Source organism: Entelurus aequoreus, linkage group LG05 (assembly GCF_033978785.1).
Source record: "Entelurus aequoreus isolate RoL-2023_Sb linkage group LG05, RoL_Eaeq_v1.1, whole genome shotgun sequence".
NCBI lineage: Eukaryota > Metazoa > Chordata > Actinopteri > Syngnathiformes > Syngnathidae > Entelurus > Entelurus aequoreus.
Genome location: NC_084735.1, coordinates 16,063,879 through 16,087,291, shown reverse-complemented (window position 1 = coordinate 16,087,291; position 23,413 = coordinate 16,063,879). Strand labels below are relative to the sequence as shown.

The window sequence follows — 23,413 nt, the reverse complement described above, 5'->3', positions numbered from 1 at the left end:
TTGTGTACTTTTAGCACTAACTGTGCACTGTTTGAACGCAATAGATGTCATATATCTCATCCACCAACAAGGAGTGGGACAGGAGGACACAAATCTTAGCAACACTAGCATAGCTACGTGAGCTACATGCTAACATTACATTTTAACATGCTAAGTTAGCAATAATAACATAGCCATGTGAGCTACATGCTATTATTACATTTTAACATGCTAAGTTAGCAATATTAAGATTGCTCTGTGAGCTACTTGCTAACATTACATTTTAACATGCTAAGTTAGCAATATTGACATAGCTATGTGAGCTACATGCTGACATTACATTTTAACATGCTAAGTTAGCAACATTAACATAGCTACGTGAGCTACATGCTAACATTACATTTTAACATGCTAAGTTAGCAATAATAACATAGCCATGTGAGCTACATGCTATTATTACATTTTAACATGCTAAGTTAGCAATATTAACATAGCTATGTGAGCTACATGCTGACATTACATTTTAACATGCTAAGTTAGCAACATTAACATAGCTATGTGAGCTACATGCTAACATTACATTTTAACATGCTAAGTTAGCAACATTAACATAGCTACGTGAGCTACATGCTAACATTACATTTTAACATGCTAAGTTAGCAATAATAACATAGCCATGTGAGCTACATGCTATTATTACATTTTAACATGCTAAGTTAGCAATATTAACATAGCTATGTGAGCTACATGCTGACATTACATTTTAACATGCTAAGTTAGCAACATTAACATAGCTATGTGAGCTACATGCTAACATTACATTTTAACATGCTACGTTAGCAATATTAACATAGCTATGTGAGCTACATGCTAACATTGCATTTTAACATGCTAAGTTAGCAATATTAAGATTGCTATGTGAGCTACTTGTTAACATTACATTTTAACATGCTAAGTTAGCAATATTAACATAGCCATGTGAGCTACATGCTAACATTACAATTTGACATGCTAAGTTAGAAATATTAAGATTGCTATATGAGGTACATGTTAACATTACATTTTGACATGCTAAGTTAGCAATATTAACATAGCTATGTGAGCTACATGCTATTACATTTTAACATGCTAAGTTAGCAATAATAACATAGCTATGTGAGCTACTTGCTAACATTACATTTTAACATGCTAAGTTAGCAATATTAACATAGATACGTGAGCTACATGCTATTATTACATTTTAACATGCTAAGTTAGCAACATTAACATAGCTATGTGAGCTACATGCTAACATTACATTTTAACATGCTAAGTTAGCAACATTAACATAGCTATGTGAGCTACATGCTAACATTACATTTTAACATGCTAAGTTAGCAATATTAACATAGCTATGTGAGCTACATGCTAACATTACATTTTGACATGCTAAGTTAGCAATATTAACATAGCTATGTGAGCTACTTGCTAACATTACATTTTAACATGCTAAGTTAGCAATATTAACATAGATACGTGAGCTACATGCTATTATTACATTTTAACATGCTTAGTTAGCAACATTAACATAGCTATGTGAGCTACATGCTAACATTACATTTTAACATGCTAAGTTAGCAACATTAACATAGCTATGTGAGCTACATGCTAACATTACATTTTAACATGCTAAGTTAGCAATATTAACATAGCTATGTGAGCTACATGCTAACATTACATTTTGACATGCTAAGTTAGCAATATTAAGATTGCTATATGAGGTACATGTTAACATTACATTTTGACATGCTAAGTTAGCAATATTAACATTGCCATGTGAGCTACATGCTAACATTACATTTTAACATGCTAAGTTAGCAATATTAAGATTGCTCTGTGAGCTACATGCTAACATTACATTTTAACATGCTAGGTTAGCAATATTAACATAGCTATGTGAGCTACATGCTAACATTGCATTTTAACATGCTAAGTTAGCAATATTAACATAGCTATGTGAGCTACATGCTAACATTACATTTTAACATGTTAAGTTAGCAATATTAACATAGTTATGTGAGCTACATGCTAACATTGCATTTTAACATGCTAAGTTAGCAATATTAACATAGCTATGTGAGCTACATGCTAACATTGCATTTTAACATGCTAAGTTAGCAATATTAACATAGCTATGTGAGCTACATGCTAACATTGCATTTTAACATGCCAAGTTAGCTATATTAAGATTGCTATGTGAGCTACTTGCTAACATTACATTTTAACATGCTAAGTTAGCAATATTAACATTGCCATGTGAGCTACATGCTAACATTACATTTTGACATGCTAAGTTAGCAATATTAAGATTGCTATATGAGGTACATGCTAACATTACATTTTGACATGCTAAGTTAGCAATATTAACAGTTATTTGAGCTACATGCTAACATTACATTTTAACATACTAAGTTAGCAATATTAACATAGCTATGTGAGCCACATGCTAACATTGCATTTTAACATGCCAAGTTAGCAATATTAAGATTGCTATGTGAGCTTGCTAACATTACATTTTAACATGCTAAGTTAGCAATATTAACATTGCCATGTGAGCTACATGCCAACATTACATTTTAACATGCTAAGTTAGCAATAATAACATAGCTATGTGAGCTACATGCTAACATTGCATTTTAACATGCTAAGTTAGCAATATTAACATAGCTATGTGAGTTACATGCTAACTTTACATTTTAACATGCTAAGTTAGCAATATTAACATAGCTATGTGAGCTACATGCTAACATTGCATTTTAACATGCGAAGTTAGCAATATTATGATTTCTCTGTGAGCTACTTGCTAACATTACATTTTAACATGCTAAGTTAGCAATATTAACATAGCTATGTGATCTACATGCTAACATTACATTTTAACATGCTAAGTTAGCAATATTAAGATTGCTATATGAGGTACATGTTAACATTACATTTTGACATGCTAAGTTAGCAATATTAACATAGCTAAGTGAGCTACATGCTAACATTACATTTTAACATGCTAAGTTAGCAATATTAACATAGCTATGTGAGCTACATGCTAACATTGCCTTTTAACATGCTAAGTTAGCAATATTATGATTGCTCTGTGAGCTACTTGCTAACATTACATTTTAACATGCTAAGGTAGCAATATTAACATAGCTACGTGAGCTACATGCTAACATTGCATTTTAACATGGTACATTCCATCATGCTAGGTTAGCATACTCATTGAAGAAAAACAACAATGTAACTAACTTAAACCTCCCTCATCTGCAACTGATTGGCAGAAAATTGCTTTATTTTAAGCTGTGTAGTGAAGCCTGTTTTCCTATTAAGTGGCGGGTGTATAAAAACCTGAAAAGCGAGTGTTTGAGCGCCTTTTCTTTGGGGAAGATGAGATATTTGGATAATGTTTGATGTTTACGCTGAAGTGCAGCTTTTTTTTAGCCGGGCCGTGACTCACGACGCAAACTTAGTGCAGACGTGGCCCTCATGCAGGGCGGGGCGGGGCCACGTCTGCACGCGCACACACCGCCCTTTCAGCGCCCGCCGTATATTTGACACATGACATCACATATTTGACACATGACATCACATACTTGACACATGACATCACATACTTGACACATGACATCACATATTTGACACATGACATCACAGCTGAAATGGATGTCAACTTTCCTCTCGCCGACATCTTTTTGTTTTTTTTTAGTGCGCCGACTGACTCGTTTCCTCTTTTGGTGGCAAACGCCCACTTCCTCCTCGGGGGCCGCTCGCCCTCGTTAGCCTGAGGCGCAGGAGGTCGTGTGTGTGTGTGTGTCTGTGTGTGTGTGTGTGTGTCTGTGTGTGTGTGTGTGTGTCTGTGTGTGTGTGTGAGCCAAGTCCTTTAATATTCAATGAAATGATGAGTATTGTCATGATTGCTGTGGGAGGATTCTACTACTGACTGACTGACTGACTCCTTGTTGGCAGCATATCCTGTTTGCATTCTACTTGTGACACTCTCTACCTTTACATGCACACTACACATCTACACACATCTACACTACGCACATCTACACTACACACATCTACACTACGCACATCTACACTACGCACATCTACGCTACACACATCTACGCTACACACATCTACACTACACACATCTACACTACGCACATCTACACTACGCACATCTACACTACGCACATCTACGCTACACACATCTACGCTACGCACATTTACGCTACGCACATGTGCACTATGCACATGTACACCACACACATCTACGCTACGCACATCTACACTTCGCACATCTACGCTAGCACATCTATGCTACACACATGTGCACCACACACCTCTACACTACACACATCTACACTACGCACATCTACACTACACACATCTACACTACGCACATCTACACTACGCACATCTACACTACGCACATCTACGCTACACACATCTACGCTACGCACATTTACGCTACGCACATGTGCACTATGCACATGTACACCACACACATCTACGCTACGCACATCTACACTTCGCACATCTACGCTAGCACATCTATGCTACACACATGTGCACCACACACCTCTACACTACACACATCTACACTACGCACATCTACACTACACACATCTACACTACGCACATCTACACTACGCACATCTACACTACGCACATCTACGCTACACACATCTACGCTACGCACATTTACGCTACGCACATGTGCACTATGCACATGTACACCACACACATCTACGCTACGCACATCTACACTTCGCACATCTACGCTAGCACATCTATGCTACACACATGTGCACCACACACCTCTACACTACACACATCTACACTACGCACATCTACACTACACACATCTACACTACGCACATCTACACTACGCACATCTACACTACGCACATCTACGCTACACACATCTACGCTACGCACATTTACGCTACGCACATGTGCACTATGCACATGTACACCACACACATCTGCGCTACACACATCTACGCTACACACATCTACACTACACACATCTACACTACGCACATCTACACTACGCACATCTACACTACGCACATCTACGCTACACACATCTACGCTACGCACATTTACGCTACGCACATGTGCACTATGCACATGTACACCACACACATCTACGCTACGCACATCTACACTTCGCACATCTACGCTAGCACATCTATGCTACACACATGTGCACCACACACCTCTACACTACACACATCTACACTACGCACATCTACACTACACACATCTACACTACGCACATCTACACTACGCACATCTACACTACGCACATCTACACTACGCACATCTACGCTACACACATCTACGCTACGCACATTTACGCTACGCACATGTGCACTATGCACATGTACACCACACACATCTACGCTACACACATCTACGCTACACACATCTACACTACACACATCTACACTACGCACATCTACACTACGCACATCTACACTACGCACATCTACGCTACACACATCTACGCTACGCACATTTACGCTACGCACATGTGCACTATGCACATGTACACCACACACATCTACGCTACGCACATCTACACTTCGCACATCTACGCTAGCACATCTATGCTACACACATGTGCACCACACACCTCTACACTACACACATCTACACTACGCACATCTACACTACACACATCTACACTACGCACATCTACACTACGCACATCTACACTACGCACATCTACGCTACACACATCTACGCTACGCACATTTACGCTACGCACATGTGCACTATGCACATGTACACCACACACATCTACGCTACGCACATCTACACTTCGCACATCTACGCTAGCACATCTATGCTACACACATGTGCACCACACACCTCTACACTACACACATGTACACCACACACATGTACACCACACATCTACGCTACACACATCTACGCTACGCACATCTAGACTACGCACATCTAGTCTACACACATCTACGCTACGCACATCTAGACTACGCACATCTAGTCTACACACATCTACGCTACGCACATCTAGACTACACACATCTAGTCTACACACATCTACGCTACGCACATCTAGACTACGCACATCTAGTCTACACACATCTACGCTACGCACATCTAGACTATGCACATCTAGTCTACACACAGCTACGCTACGCACATCTACGCCACACACATCTACGCTACGCACATCTACACTTCGCACATCTACGCTAGCACATCTATGCTACACACATGTGCACCACACACATCTACACTACACACATGTACACCACACATCTACGCTACACACATCTACGCTACGCACATCTAGACTACGCACATCTAGTCTACACACATCTACGCTACGCACATTTATTCTACGCACAGTTACGCTACGCACATCTACGCTACACACATGTGCACCACACACATCTACACTATGCACATGTACACCACACACATCTACGCTACGCACATCTAGACTACACACATCTACACTACACACATTTAGACTACGCACATCTACGCTACACACATCTACGCTACGCACATCTACGCTACGCACATTTACGCTACGCACATGTGCACCACACACATCTACACTATGCACATGTACACCACACACATCTACGCTACGCACATCTACGCTACACACATCTACGCTAGCACATCTACACTTCGCACATCTACGCTAGCACATCTACGCTACGCACATCTACGCTACGCACATCTACGCCACGCACATCTACGCTACGCACATCTACGCTAGCACATCTACGCTACACACATGTGCACCACACACATCTACACTACACACATGTACACCACACACATGTACACCACACATCTACGCTACACACATCTACGCTACGCACATCTACACTACGCACATCTAGTCTACACACATCTACGCTACGCACATTTACGCTACGCACATTTACGCTAGGCACATCTACGCTACACACATGTGCACCACACACATCTACACTATGCACATGTACACCACACACATCTACGCTACGCACATCTACGCCACACACATCTACGCTACTATGTTATTGACTTCATGTGGCTGTTAAAGTTCAAGTCTGACTCCATTATTACCTTGAGATTATATATTATTATAGTCGGTAGAGTTTAGGAAAATCATTATTTTGCCAAACGACGGTGGCGATATTGTCTTAAAGTAGAAGGCTAAGCTAGCTGCACAACAAATTCAAACTAATCATTCACACATTTCTGACCATTCCGTTGCCATTAAAGTAATTTTTCAGAAGACCCGTCGTTTTGTGAAAGTTTGTGGTTGAAGCAGTTGAAGGCATAAAAGTTAAAAGGGCAACAGGAAGCCAGTGCAGTGACCTAAGCACTGGGCTAATATGGTCGTGTTTCCTGGTTCTAGTCAGGACTCGAGCAGCAGCATTCTGCATGTACTGCAGCTGGTTTAGAGAGCCCAGTGAGGCGGCCATTCCAGTAGTCTAACCTGCTGGAGACCAAGGCATGGATCAGTCTTTCTAAGTCTGATTTGGGCATTATTCCTCTGATTTTGGCAATATTTTTCAGGTGGTAAAAAAATGCTAATGTTATTGACTTCATGTGGCTGTTAAAGTTCAAGTCTGACTCCATTATTACCTTGAGATTATATATTATTATAGTCGGTAGAGTTTAGGAAAATCATTATTTTGCCAAACGACGGTGGCGATATTGTCTTAAAGTAGAAGGCTAAGCTAGCTGCACAACAAATGCAAACAAATAATTCACACATTTCTATACATTCCGTTGCCGTTAAAATAGTTTTTCAGAAGACCCGTCGTTGTGTGACAGTTTGTGGTTGAAGCAGTTGAACCACAAACCGTAAAAGTTGAAAGTAAGGCACTTTTTACTGACAGTTAGTGAAGTGGTTCAAACAAACAGCATTTTCCTTCATTGGGTTTCATGGTGGAAACGTTGTGGTACGTCCGATCCGGTCCCACTTCAACTAAAGATGGCCAACCTTTTTGAAACCAAGAGCTACTTCTTGGGTAGTGATTAATGCGAAGGGCTACCAGTTTGATACACACTTAAATAAATTGCCAGAAATAGCCAATTTGCTCAATTTACCTTTAACTCTATGTTATTATTAATGATTAATGATATTTGCACTTAATTGAACTGTTTAAAAGAGGAGAAAACACGAAAAAAATGACTATTAAATTTTGAAACATAGTTTATCTTCAATTTCGACTCTTTAAAATTCAAAATTCAACCGAAAAAAAGAAGAGAAAAACTAGCTAATTCGAATCTTTTTGAAAAAATTAAAAAAAGAATTTATGGAACATCATTAGTAATTTTTCCTGATTAAGATTAATTTTAGAATTTTGATGACATGTTTTAAATAGGTTAAAATCCAATCTGCACTTTGTTAGAATATATAACAAATTGGACCAAGCTATATTTCTAACAGAGACAAATCATTATTTCTTCTAGATTTTCCAGAACAAAAATTTTAAAAGAAATTCAAAAGACTTTGGAATAAGATTTAAATTTGATTCTACAGATTTTCTAGATTTGCCAGAATCATTTTTTTGGAATTTTAATCATAATAAGTTTGAAGAAATATTTCACAAATATTCTTCGTCGAAAAAACAGAAGCTAAAAGGAAGAATTAAATTAAAATGTATTTATTATTCTTTACAATAAAAAAAATTAATTTACTTGAACATTCATTTCAATTGTCAGGAAAGAAGAGGAAGGAATTTAAAAGGTAAAAAGGTATATGTGTTTAAAAATCCTAAAATCATTTTTAAGGTTGTATTTTTTCTCTAAAATTGTCTTTCTGAAAGTTATAAGAAGCAAAGTAAAACAAATTATGAATTTATTTAAACAAGTGAAGACCAAGTCTTTAAAATATTTTCATGGATTTTCAAATTCTATTTGAGTTTTGTCTCTCTTAGAATTAAAAATGTCGGGCAAAGCGAGACCAGCTTGCTAGTAAATAAATAAAATTTAAAAAATAGAGGCAGCTCACTGGTAAGTGCTGCTATTTGAGCTATTTTTAGAACAGGCCAGCGGGCTACTCATCTGGTCCTTACGGGCTACCTGGTGCCCGCGGGCACCGCGTTGGTGACCCCTGATCTAGAGGAAGCATGAGGATTGTTTTGTACAAATGTGCAAATGCACAACAGCAGGTTGCAATAGTGGTTTTGCATAATGTTTTAATAACAGTTTGTGTAACAACATGTTGCTATTGTCACGCAAGTGAGTGCCGACTTCCTTCAGTGCATTGTGTGTGTTGTTGTGTTGAAAGACTCACACTTCCTTTACGCAAACTACAGACTGAAGCTTTTTGTCTTCCTCTTTTCTTTTTTGTCTACCGGCCGTTGTCTTGTCAGCCTTTTGTGCGTCGCTGAAGTCTTCCTGTCGGCTGGCGGGGTGAAGTAGTTTTTTTTTTTTTGTTCTTTTTTTTTGTTTTTTTTACATTCAGTTGTGTTGCAGCTTGTGTGCGACCATTGTGTGTTTTTGTGCATAAAATGTGTTGCTTTCCTGTGTGCTGCCAATGAAGTCAGGCGGTAACATGAGCATCTTGTGGCCGTCTGCAACTTTGTCCTCTTGCACTTTGTCTCACACAGACACACACACACACACACATACACACACACAGACACACACACACACACACCCCTGTGGTGTCGCGAGTCCTTTGTAGAGGCATCAGATGAAGAGCAGGTCTTCTTTCTTTTTTTGAAGCGCAGCCAGCACAATGGTTCATCTGGACACACCCGTGCTCAAGGACACACACACACACACACACATTCTTGTATTTGTTACCTTCTTGAGACTACCCTTTATAGACATATACATATTGGTATTTACTACATTAATAATACATACATACTATGAAAGTATAAAAAAGGTAAGCTTTGTGTTTATTTTTTTTAAAAATAAAAAAAATTGTTTTTTTAAAACCTTATTTACTTCAAGTTATTACAGTATGTCTCTACATACATATATATTTATTTAATTTTTTAATTAATTTTGGCGAAAGGGGGCGCATTTCAATTTCTTACACACACTTGTTATTTCATATGTTGACCAGAGGGGGAGCACTTCACATTTTCACACACACTTGTTATTTCATATGTTGACCAGAGGGGGAGCACTTCACATTTTCACACACACTTGTTATTTCATATGTTGACCAGAGGGGGAGCACTTTTAAAAGCGACACAGTCATAGTGCATTCATGTTGTCGATCTTATTAAGTGCAATCCTTTATTGATCTTATTTAGTGCAAACATTTATTGATCTTATTTAATTAGTGCAAACATTTATTGATCTTATTTAATTAGTGCAAACATTTATTGATCTTATTTAGTGCAAACATTTATTGATCTTATTTAATTAGTGCAAACATTTATTGATCTTATTCAGTGCAAACATTTATTGATCTTATTTAATTAGTGCAAACATTTATTGATCTTATTTAGTGCAAACATTTATTGATCTTATTTAATTAGTGCAAACATTTATTGATCTTATTTAGTGCAATCATTTATTGATCTTATTTAGTGCAATCATTTATTGATCTTATTTAGTGCAATCATTTATTGGTCTTATTTAGTGCAATCATTTATTGATCTTATTTAGTGCAATCATGTTGTCGATCTTATTTGGTGCAATAATTTATTGATATTATTTAATGCAATCATTTATTGATCTTGTCTAGTGCAATCATTTATTGATCTTATCTAGTGCAATCATTTATCAGTCTTATTTAGTGTAATCATTGGTCTTATTTAGTGCAATAATTTATTGATCTTATTTAATTAGTGCAATCTATTGATCTTATTTTGTACAATCATGTTGTCAATCTTATTTAGTGCAATAATTTATTGATCTTATTTAATTAGTGCAATTATTTATTGATCTTAATTAGTGCAATCATGTTGTCGATCTTATTTAGTGCAATCATTTATTGATCTTATTTAATGCGATCATTTATTGATCTTATTTAGTGCAATCATTTATTGATCTTATCTAGTGCAATCATTTATTGATCTTATCTAGTGCAATCATTTATTGATCTTATCTAGTACAATCATTTATTGATCTTATCTAGTGCAATCATGTTGTCGATCTTATTAAGTGCAATCATTTATTGATCTTATTCAGTGCAATCATGTTGTCGATCTTATTAAGTGCAATCATTTATTGATCTTATTTAGTGCAATCATTTACTGGTCTTATTTAATTAGTGCAATCATTTATTGATCTTATTTAGTGCAATCATGTTGTCGATCTTAAGTGCAATAATTTATTGATCTTATTTAGTGCAATCATTTATTTATCTTATTTAGTGCAATCATGTTGTCGATCTTATTTGGTGCAATAATTTATTGATCTTATTTAATGCAATCATTTATTGATCTTGTCTAGTGCAATCATTTATTGATCTTATCTAGTGCAATCATTTATCAGTCTTATTTAGTGTAATCATTGGTCTTATTTAGTGCAATAATTTATTGATCTTATTTAATTAGTGCAATCTATTGATCTTATTTTGTACAATCATGTTGTCAATCTTATTTAGTTTAATAATTTATTGATCTTATTTAATTAGTGCAATTATTTATTGATCTTAATTAGTGCAATCATGTTGTCGCTCTTATTTAGTGCAATCATTTATTGATCTTATTTAATGCGATCATTTATTGATCTTATTTAGTGCAATCATTTATTGATCTTATTTAGTGCAATCATTTATTGATCTTATCTAGTACAATCATTTATTGATCTTATCTAGTACAATCATTTATTGATCTTATCTAGTGCAATCATGTTGTCGATCTTATTAAGTGCAATCATTTATTGATCTTATTCAGTGCAATCATGTTGTCGATCTTATTAAGTGCAATCATTTATTGATCTTATTTAGTGCAATCATTTACTGGTCTTATTTAATTAGTGCAATCATTTATTGATCTTATTTAGTGCAATCATGTTGTCGATCTTAAGTGCAATAATTTATTGATCTTATTTAGTGCAATCATTTATTGATCTTATTTAATTAGTGCAAACATTTATTGATCTTATTTAGTGCAAACATTTATTGATCTTATTTAGTGCAATCATTGTATTCATGTAATAAATGCAATCATTTTGTAGTTCTTAGTTCAATCTGACTTATTGATCTTATTGACTGTGCTCATATATCAACCATATTTAGTGCAACCATATTTTTAGATACACGGTCCAACATGCTCAAAGGCCCTTTTTTTGTCCATTTTTCAAATGACTTGTACTGAACTTCTACTCGGTTGGTCGTCTTCTTTCTTGTGTGAAGGCAGCGCTCATAGAACACCAGCAGCGTGCTCCTGTCGTATAGAGGATCTTTGTACAGTGTTGATAATCAGCCATTTTGCTGAAGTTTTCTGGCGTGTTGCATTTGCGCGTGTATTCAAAATAGTAACGGGACAAGCCCCGCCCCCCTAAATGTGGGGGGCAACATAACCCCGCCTTCTATCCTGCAGGGAGGACGTGACCCTCAGACTACACGTCATAAATAATTGAGGCGAAAGGCGCTGCTTGACAAATCTTCCTCTCTCATTACCGTCTTTGTCCTTCCATTGATGCTCTTCCTCCACTTTCATGCGGCGGGGTCACATGTCCGGTGTGTAACGTGACCGTTCCGCCCCCTCCGGCACTGAGCTGTGGACCCACATGGAGGACCCGAGGCCTCGCTGTGCCATGCGGCGTCACATGACACGTGGCGCCACACAATATAACCTGCTCCAACTGTTCAGATGGCGATAGCTACAGAACTCATGTAAACAATTAATTCCACAAAATAACATAAGTCTTTAAAACGACGACAACAAATATTTTGTGACATTAGAAAATGTTTGATCTAATCACTATAGTATCAGCCGTATGCTGATACTAGTTATATATTCTCTAATGGTGTGTAGTGCACTGTTTCCCATAAACTGCCAAGATACCTGTGGCGGTGGGGGCGTGGCTATGGGCGTGGTCAACATGACATCATCGAGTAATTTGCATAGTTTACTACAATATGATTTTCTCTTAAAAGGCTAAAAAAATGTTATACTAATTAATAACAGTTTTGTGTTTAAACGTCCATCCATCCATCCATTTTACAATATAATTACAACACTTTATGTACATATTTATATACAGATTTGAACAATAAGTTATTCACTGAAATATATTTATTAATTGTGGTTCTTACAAAAAATATATCTTATAAAATATAAAAGCTAAAATGTCTCTTAAAGCTCTACCCTTTAATTAGTGCACACTAAATAATTTAACTTTAGCCTACTACTACAACCATATTATTTACCAGCAACATAAAGTGAAACAGAGGCAGAGGTGATATATATAATACAATAATATAATATAATGTGATATAATAATATAATATAAATAAGGCAACAAGAGAAGTATCCTACACTTCTCTTTTGTAAAGTAAATCTGAACAGCCTATATGGGCATCTACATCAACTATATGATTTGCCTGAGAAGCTGGACAGGACAAAAAAAAACAAAACATTTTTTTATTATTATTATTATTATTTTTATTTTTTTTGTGGCGGTCGTAATTCTTTCGTGGCGGGCCGCCACAAATAAATGAATGTGTGGGAAACACTGGTATATTTCTACCATGTATGGATCACCCGCTGACGTCGCACGAATTCCAAACGGAGCGTTTAGAGGAAGCATGAAAAAAAATAAAAATAAATTTTTTTTTAAATTACAACAAAAAAAAAAAAATATTTTTTTTAATTTTTTTTATTTGTGGCGGACGTAATTCTTTCGTGCCGGGCCGCCACATATAAATGAATGTGTGGGAAACACTGTAGTGTTTAGCTAGTAAGAAACATCATTCATTTGCCGCCATTGATATTAGCATCTTGCACTACGGAGAGACGTTTAATGTGTCAACACGCGTTATCACGATATCACCATCGTAGTAAAAGCTCTATCGTCGGCCAGAAATCGTTTATATCGTCTGTATTGCGCAACCACCGGCTAAAAAAAAAGAAAGCTCGTTTTTCGTGCTCTTGGCAGTTCGAACGCCACCGTTTTGTCCAGTAGGGGTGTGACTCTTCCAACACCTGGCGATTGCATCCGATTCAGGGTCGATTCTCAATTCAACACGATCGTCCATTCTAAACAATTCGGGCAGCGTATTTTTTGGTATAATTAAAATGAAAGTTTTTCTAAACAGGTTACAGTTTTGGAAAACTCCTTCCAGTTGCATGCCTAAAAATGTATTTTTGATCATTGATTCTTATATAAAAACATTTAAATAAATATATATGTGTGTATGTATATAGACAAACATATATATATATATATATATATATATATATATATATATATATATATATATATACACACGGTAGAAAATGGATGGATGGATATATACGCATTAGTGTTGTAACGATACCAATATTTTGGTACTGGTACCAAAAGTATTTTGGTACTTTTCGGTACTTTTCTACATAAAGGGGACCACAAAAAATGTCATTATTGGCTTTATTTTAACAAAAAATCTTAGTGTACATTTAACATATGTTTATTATTACAGTTAAGTCCTTAAATAAAATAGTGAACATACTAGACAACTTGTCTTTTAGTAGTACGTAAACAAACAAAGACTCCTAATTAGTCTGCTGGCGTACGCAGTAACAGGTTGTGTCATTTATACACCTATTATTTTGACTACATTATAAAGGACAAGCTGTAAAAACGGATTCTTAATCTACTTGTTCATTTACTGTTATCTCTTTTTTTCTGTTTCAACATGTTTTATCTCCACTTCTGTTCAAATGTAATAATCACTTCTCTTCTTTGATACTTGACATTAGTTTTGGACATATAGCTGGGCAGGACATAAAAAAAAAAATTAAAAAAAAAATTTAAAAAAAAAAATAAATAAATAAAAGTTTTGGATGATACCACACATTTATGTATCGATCCGATACCAAGTAGATACAGGATCATACATTGGTCATAGTCAAAGCCCTCATGTGTGCAGGGACGTATTTACTGAGTTTATAAACATAATATTCATTTTTAAAAAACCAAAGATGTTGTGATGCCAAAAAATATCGACGTAATCATAGTAGTATCGACTCGATACGTGCCTGCTGTTTTGAGGCATGTTAAAAAAAAATAATGCACTTTGTGACTTCAATAATAAATATGGCAGTGCCATGTTGGCATTTTTTTTTCCATAACTTGAGTTGATTTATTTTGGAAAACCTTGTTACATTGTTTAATGCATCCAGCGGGGCATCACAACAAAATTAGGCATAATAATGTGTTCATTCCACGACTGTATATATCGGAATCGGTAATTAAGAGTTGTTATGTTAGTAACAACTAATATGGAATATTTTCCACCTGTTTTAAAAATAAAATAAAAAAATTTATGCAAAACCCACAAAATTTTGCACTATTTCCCCCATTTTAAAACAAATATAAAATTGTTTACGTGGTGGTATAGCTCGGTTGGTAGAGCGGCCGTGCCAGCAACTTGAGGGTTCCAGGTTCGATCCCCGCTTCCGCCATCCTAGTCACTGCTGTTGTGTCCTTGGGCAAGACACTTTACCCACCTGCTCCCAGTGCCCACCCACACTGGTTTAAATGTAACTTAGATATTGACTTTCACTATGTAAAGCGCTTTGAGTCACTAGAGAAAAGCGCTATATAAATATAATTCACTTCACTTCACTTCACAATGCATCCAGCGAGGCATCACAACAAAATTAGGCATAATAATGTGTTAATTCCACGACTGTATATATCGGAATCGGTAATTAAGAGTTGTTATGTTAGTAACAACTAATATGGAATATTTTCCACCTGTTTTAAAAATAAAATCAAATCAAATTTTTTATGGCAAACCCACAAAATTTTGCACTATTACCCCCATTTTAAAACAAATATAAAATTGTTTATGTGGTGGTATAGCTCGGTTGGTAGAGCGGCCGTGTAAGCAACTTGAGGGTTCCAGGTTCGATTCCCGCTTCCGCCATCCTAGTCACTGCTGTTGTGTCCTTGGGCAAGACACTTTACCCACCTGCTCCCAGTGCCCACTGTAACTTAGATATTGGCTTTCACTATGTAAAGCGCTTTGAGTCACTAGAGAAAAGCGCTATATAAATATAATTCACTTCACTTCACTTCACAATGCATCCAGCGAGGCATCACAACAAAATTAGGCATAATAATGTGTTAATTCCACGACTGTATATATCGTTATCGGTTGATATCGGAATCGGTAATTAAAGAGTTGGACAATATCGGATATCGGCAAAAAAGCCATTATCGGACATCTCTACCGACAAGCGAAGGAACGGAGGAAGGGAAAGGCGCCGGCCACATTTATGTAGCAATGTTATCGTGACCTTTTGCTTACAATTAAGGACGCTTCAGCCCTGATTGCACCGCTTTGAGCCGTCCAATCAGACCGCCTCCGTCGGGAACATGACTAACACGTTGTTTGTAACACAACTGACTCACACACACACACACACACACACACACACACACAAGTTCGGCCCCGAGGACACGCTGTCTTTTTCCTGAATGAGCGCGTGTGAAGAGGGCGGAGCTTGTGAGTCACTTTGGGCCAAAGTGTAAGAAAGATGCGCTCGCGTCTCCCCGGCTATTGATGCAGCGGTCGCCATGGCGACGGCTCCCTGCTATAAAGGTTGCGTGAAACGTCGCGCGCGGGGGGGGGGGTGACTCACTCCTCGCGCCGGGGCCACGGTGGCGTCGTCGTTCGCCGTCTTCCAACATCGCCAGGAATTAGTGATGGCGAACATCAGGCGGTGGTCCCAGAAGGGCGGAGAGTCCGCCGCACTTTTGGGAATACCCCAGACACGTGGTCTCCCTCCTCGGCTCACGTTTTAGTTTGGTCGGGTTTCCCTTCCAAAGATGGTTGTTGTTATTGTGTCTGTGGGTACATGTGTGAGGTCAGAGGTCACTGCGTGCCAATTCTCCCACACCCGACGCCATTTTCACAACAAAGCTGGACTGTAGTTGTCCCAAATCCTTCATTTTGCGGTCACATCTACAAGGAAGTTGACTACCGGGCGATGATCGTTACACGTCCTCCAATAAGCACGCTGTTTCTTCTATTTGGGTCATTTACCAAAAAAGTAAACATGCGAGGCTATAGGCGACAAAATGTGAGCGCCTACACGACAGCTAAGCACACAATAGCATGTAGGCTAAACATGCGTAGTATTGCAGTGTAAAATGACGCGTTTGTTCACTTTGTTCACGTGTTATGTTACAGCCTTATTCCAAAATGGAATAAAAAAAAATGTTGTCCTCAAAATTCTACACACAATACCCCAACTCTCTTGCAGTCACTTTTATTTTTTTATTTTTTTATTTTTTTGCAGATGACAGTCGAAACATGTCAGGTAAAGATTCCATCTTATACACCAAAAAATATGGTCTGATTACAAGAACATTTGAAAAATTATATGTATAATCAACCGAACGCTCTCCCTGACCACCTGAGGGCACCACAGACTGTGGATGCTTTTAAAAAAGGCTTAAAAACCATTCTTCTTTTTTTTAAAAAGCCTTTTTTTTTTTTTTTAGATATATGTGTGCTAGACCTAGTTTTTATTTCACTTTGAGGTTGTTTTGCTCAATGGAAAGTGTTTTTTTACAAATAAAATCTATTATTATTATTACTTACATAGCCCTAAATCGTGAGTGTCTCAAAGGGCTGCACAAGCCCCACCCCCGCCCCCTCCAGTTCATAGTGGATCTAACATAATATTGTGAGAGTCCAGTCCATAGTGGATCTAGCATAATAGTGAGAGTCCAGTCCATAGTGGATCTAACATAATAGTGAGAGTCCAGTCCATAGTGGATCTAACATAATAGTGAGAGTCCAGTATATAGTGGATCTAACATAATATGAGAGTCCAGTCCATAATGGATCTAACATAATAGTGTGAGAGTCCAGTCCATAGTGGATCTAACATAATAGTGATAGTCCAGTCCATAGTGGATCTAACATATAAGGGTCCAGTCCATAGTGGATCTAGCATAATAGTGATAGTCCAGTCCATAGTGGATCTAACATATGAGAGTCCAGTCCATAGTGGATCTAACATAATATTGTAAGAGTCCAGTCCATAGTGGATCTAGCATAATAGTGAGAGTCCAGTCCATAGTGGATCCAACATAATATGAGAGTCCAGTATATAGTGGATCTAACATAATATGAGAGTCCAGTCCATAGTGGATCTAACATAATAGTGTGAGAGTCCAGTCCATAGTGGATCTAACATAATAGTGTGAGAGTCCAGTCCATAGTGGATCTAACATAATAGTGATAGTCCAGTCCATAGTGGATCTAACATATGAGAGTCCAGTCCATAGTGGATCTAGCATAATAGTGATAGTCCAGTGCATAGTGGATCTAACATATGAGAGTCCAGTCCATAGTGGATCTAACATAATATTGTGAGAGTCCAGTCCATAGTGGATCTAACATAATAGGATGGAAGCCCAGTACGGCTCAGAATCTCTTTGTTGGTGACTTTGTCCGTGCGTCTGGTGTTTGTGGTGTATCTCAGATGGAACTTTTTGTTCCTGGTGCTGAACACCATCCCCACACCATGATGCAGCTGAATCCACCACAGGTGGACTCCGGGAACATCTCAAGGGTGATCAGTTGAAACCAGATGCACCTGAGCTACCTTTTGAGCTGTGAATACTTATTTACATGTGACTTTTTAGTTGTTGTTTTTTTTGCAAAAATCCCCAAAAAATAACTTCTCACATTGTCATTCGGGGGTATTGTGTGTAGAATTTTGAGGACAAAAATGAATGTATTCCATTTTGGAACAAGGCCGTAATATAACAATGTGGAAGAAGTGGAGCGGATGCACTCTATAAACAAGTATAAAAAAAAAAATCATAGCTGCATATTCCTCACACATCCAGTAACAAGTGTGTCCGCATCATTCCATTTCTTGCGTCGTGAGCTAGCCTTAATGAATTATTGTGGCCATTAAGTGTCGCCCAAAAACAATTGAGTTAAAGTACCAATGATTGTCACACACACACACACACACACCACTCCGCTTCAACATAAAGACAGCATAATTCCATTCCAGACGGTTAATAATAAAAAAGGTTTGTGTTTTTCCATGCCAGCCATTGTTGTCTGGTTCATTTCACTTGGTCAAACCTTTTTCCAACATATGTAAGGATCCTGCTGATATCATAACATCGATATATCGTATCGGTCTGTGTCACCTGTACCATAAAGTTCATTTTGTTTACATTATGCAATAGCATTCATTGCCCAATGTTTTTGCCCGTAAAAGAAGCGAATTTGAGCGTGATTTGCACAAAGTTGTGTTTATGCGGGCTAACAATGTCTTCCTCTCCTCCAGATTTGGATGACCCCGCCTCCAGCAGGAGAGACAGCGGCGTGAGAACAGCTCGCCGTCACCCCCCCGAAACCCACCGCCGCCATGCCGCCGCCCGCCGACACCGTCAAGGTGGCCATCGAGTGGCCGGGCGCCTTCCCCAAACTGATGGAGATTGACCAGGTGGGCCTGTTGCCGTGGTAACAACTCATCCCACTGCTCGCGGGGCCCAAACATGACAACAACAAAGGCAGTTTGATGGAATGAAATGTAGTTATGAAGAAAAGGCTTATTAAATATTTAAAAGGAACGCTTGATCTTGTGGATCGGAACAATTGTTAGATAAATGTCATAAAATGTGCTTACATCAGCACAAAAAACATGCTCGCCTTTCACTTATCCTCCCTCTGAGATTACTCAAATTGCTTTTCTTTCTCATAAGCAAATTCCAACGTCTTATCGTTAATGTGATCTGGTAAAAAGCATTTGGAAAGAACTGTAAAAAAAAACAAAAAACAGTAGCGCTCTCTATTATATAATATTTCAAGATTAAAAACATAATGTATCCTTTTTTTCAATGTATTAAAAGCCTCATTGTAAATAAATTACTGGTAAATATTAACACTCATAAAATATTATTGCAGAAATATATTGAATTTAGTGGATTTTTTGCCTCATTCCTGTAAGAACCCTGCGTGTGACGGAAGCATTAAATACTCGGAGTTGGTTAATTTATCCAGGTTAATTTTATTCAGGATTAAAAATATATTAATGTATCCTTTTTTCAATATATTAAAAGCCTCATTATAAATAAATTACTGGTAAATATTAACAGTCATAAAGTATTATTGCAGAAATACATTTAATAAAGAGGATTTTTTTGCCTCATTCCTGTGAGAATCCTGCATGTGACGGAAGCATTAAATACTGGTGGTTGGTTCATTTATCCAGGTTAATTTAATTCAAGATTAAAAATATATTAGTGTATCCTTTTTTAAATATATTAAAAGCCTTGTTATAAATAAATTACTGGTAAATATTAAGTCATAAAATGTTATTGCAGAAATATATTGAATTTAGAAGATTTTTTTGCCTCATTCCTGTGAGAACCCTGCGTGTGACGGAAGCATTAAATACTGGGGTTTGGTTCATTTATTTCAAGATTAAAAATATATTAATGTATCTTTTTTTTCAATATATTAAAACCCTTATTATAAATAAATTACTGGTAAATATTAAGTCATAAAATGTTATTGCAGAAATATATTGAATTTAGAAGATTTTTTTGCCTCATTCCTGTGAGAACCCTGCATGTGACTGAAGCATTAAATACTGGGGGTTGGTTAATTTAATTCAAGATTAAAAACATATTAATGTATAATTTTTTCCATATATTAAAAGCCATATTATAAATAAATTACTGGTAAATATTAAGTCATAAAATATTATTGCAGAAATATATTGAATTTAGTGGATATTTTTGCCTCATTCCTGTGAGAAACCTGCTCGTGACTGAAGCATTAAATACTGGGGGTTGGTTAATTTATTTCAAGATTAAAAATATATTAATGTATAATTTTTTCCATATATTAAAAGCCATATTATAAATAAATTACTGGTAAATATTAAGTCATAAAATATTATTGCAGAAATATATTGAATTTAGTGGATATTTTTGCCTCATTCCTGTGAGAAACCTGCTCGTGACTGAAGCATTAAATACTGGGGGTTGGTTAATTTATTTCAAGATTAAAAATATATTAATGTATCCTTTTTTCAATATATTAAAAGCCTCATTATAAATAAATTACTGGTAAATATTAACAGTCATAAAATATTATTGCAGAAATATATTGAATTTAGAGGATTTTTTTGCCTCATTCCTGTGAGAACCCTGCTTGTGACTGAAGCATTAAACACTGGGGGTTGGTTAATTTATCCAGGTTAATTTAATTCAAGATTAAAAATATATTAATGTATCCTTTTTTCAATATATTAAAAGCCTTATTATAAATAAATTATTGGTAAATATTAAGTCATAAAATGTTATTGCAGAAATATATTGAATATAGAAGATTTTTTTTGCCTCATTCCTGTGAGAACCCTGCATGTGACTGAAGCATTAAATACTGGGGGTTGGTTAATTTATTTCAATATTAAAAACATAATGTATACTTTTTTTCCATATATTATAAGCCATATTATATATAAATTACTGGTAAATATTAACAGTCAGAAAATATTATTGCAGAAATATATTGAATTTAGTGGATATTTTTGCCTCATTCCTGTGAGAACCCTGCTCGTGACTGAAGCATTAAATACTGGTGGTTGGTTAATTTATTTCAAGATTAAAAATATGTTAATGTATCCTTTTTTCAATATATTATAAGCCTCATTGTAAATAAATTACTGGTAAATATTAACAGTCATAAAATATTATTGCAGAAATATATTGAATTTAGTGGATATTTTTGCCTCATTCCTGTGAGAACCCTGCTCGTGGCTGAAGCATTAAATACTGGGGGTTGGTTAATTTATTTCAAGATTAAAAATATATTAATGTATCCTTTTTTCAATATATTAAAAGCCTCATTATAAATAAATTACTGGTAAATATTAACAGTCATAAAATATTATTGCAGAAATATATTGAATTTGGAGGATTTTTTTGCCTCATTCCTGTGAGAACCCTGCTTGTGACTGAAGCATTAAATACTGGGGGTTGGTTAATTTATCCAGGTTAATTTAATTCAAGATTAAAAATATATTAATGTATCCTTTTTTCAATATATTAAAAGCCTTATTATAAATAAATTACTGGTAAATATTAAGTCATAAAATGTTATTGCAGAAATATATTGAATATAGAAGATTTTTTTTGCCTCATTCCTGTGAGAACCCTGCATGTGACTGAAGCATTAAATACTGTGGGTTGGTTAATTTATTTCAATATTAAAAACATATTAATGTATAATTTTTTTCCATATATTATAAGCCATATTATATATAAATTACTGGTAAATATTAACAGTCATAAAATATTATTGCAGAAATATATTGAATTTAGTGGATATTTTTGCCTCATTCCTGTGAGAACCCTGCTCGTGACTGAAGCATTAAATACTGGTGGTTGGTTAATTTATTTCAAGATTAAAAATATGTTAATGTATCCTTTTTTCAATATATTATAAGCCTCATTGTAAATAAATTACTGGTAAATATTAACAGTCATAAAATATTATTGCAGAAATATATTGAATTTAGAGGATTTTTTTTGCCTCATTCCTGTGAGAACCCTGCATGTGACTGAAGCATTAAATACTGGGGGTTGGTTAATTCATCCAGGTTGATTTAATTCAAGATTAAAAATATATTACTGTATCCTTTTTTCAATATATTAAAAGCCTCATCATAAATAAATTATTGGTAAATAATATCAGTCATAAAATATTATTGCCGAAATATGTTGAATTTAGTGGATTTTTTTGCCTCATTCCTGTGAGAACCCTGCGTGTGACCGAAGCATTAATCACTGGGGGTTGGTTCATTTATTTCAAGATTAAAAATATATTAATGTATCCTTTTTTCAATATATTAAAAGCCTCATTATAAATAAAAAAACTGGTAAATGTTATCATAAAATATTATTGCAGAAATATATGAAATTTTAATTTTTTTTTTTATATTTAGGTAATTTTTAATTAATTATAATCATCATTGTTGTCCTAAAAAGATCATTTAAGGATGCAAATATGTGTGTTTTTTGGGGGGTTAACATCTGTGATTCACGGCTACACTAATGCGTGTGAGACGTCTCCATGGCAACGCGATCGGCCTCGCCGGATGAACCTCTGCGGATGTTTGGCGTCTTCCTGCCTCGGAGGCGCCGGGATGCGGCAGCGCGCTCTCCCTCCTCCTCATCATCGCCGTCATCATCACACAGCTGCCCCTGCCTCGTCCTCGTCAACACACCTCATAACCTACACACACAT

The 23,413-nt window shown here is 36.1% G+C and overlaps 1 protein-coding gene across 1 annotated transcript in view; it reads left to right on the top strand.

The window, feature by feature from the left end:
• LOC133650228 (engulfment and cell motility protein 1) overlaps positions 1-23,413 on the top strand; it is a 156,053-nt gene that overhangs the window by 56,251 nt on the left and 76,389 nt on the right. Inside the window, exon 2 of the mRNA XM_062047231.1 lies at positions 19,443-19,601. Coding sequence (XP_061903215.1) covers positions 19,524-19,601 — 78 coding nt within the window. The 5' untranslated portion in view covers positions 19,443-19,523. The remainder of the gene's footprint in view (positions 1-19,442; positions 19,602-23,413) is intronic.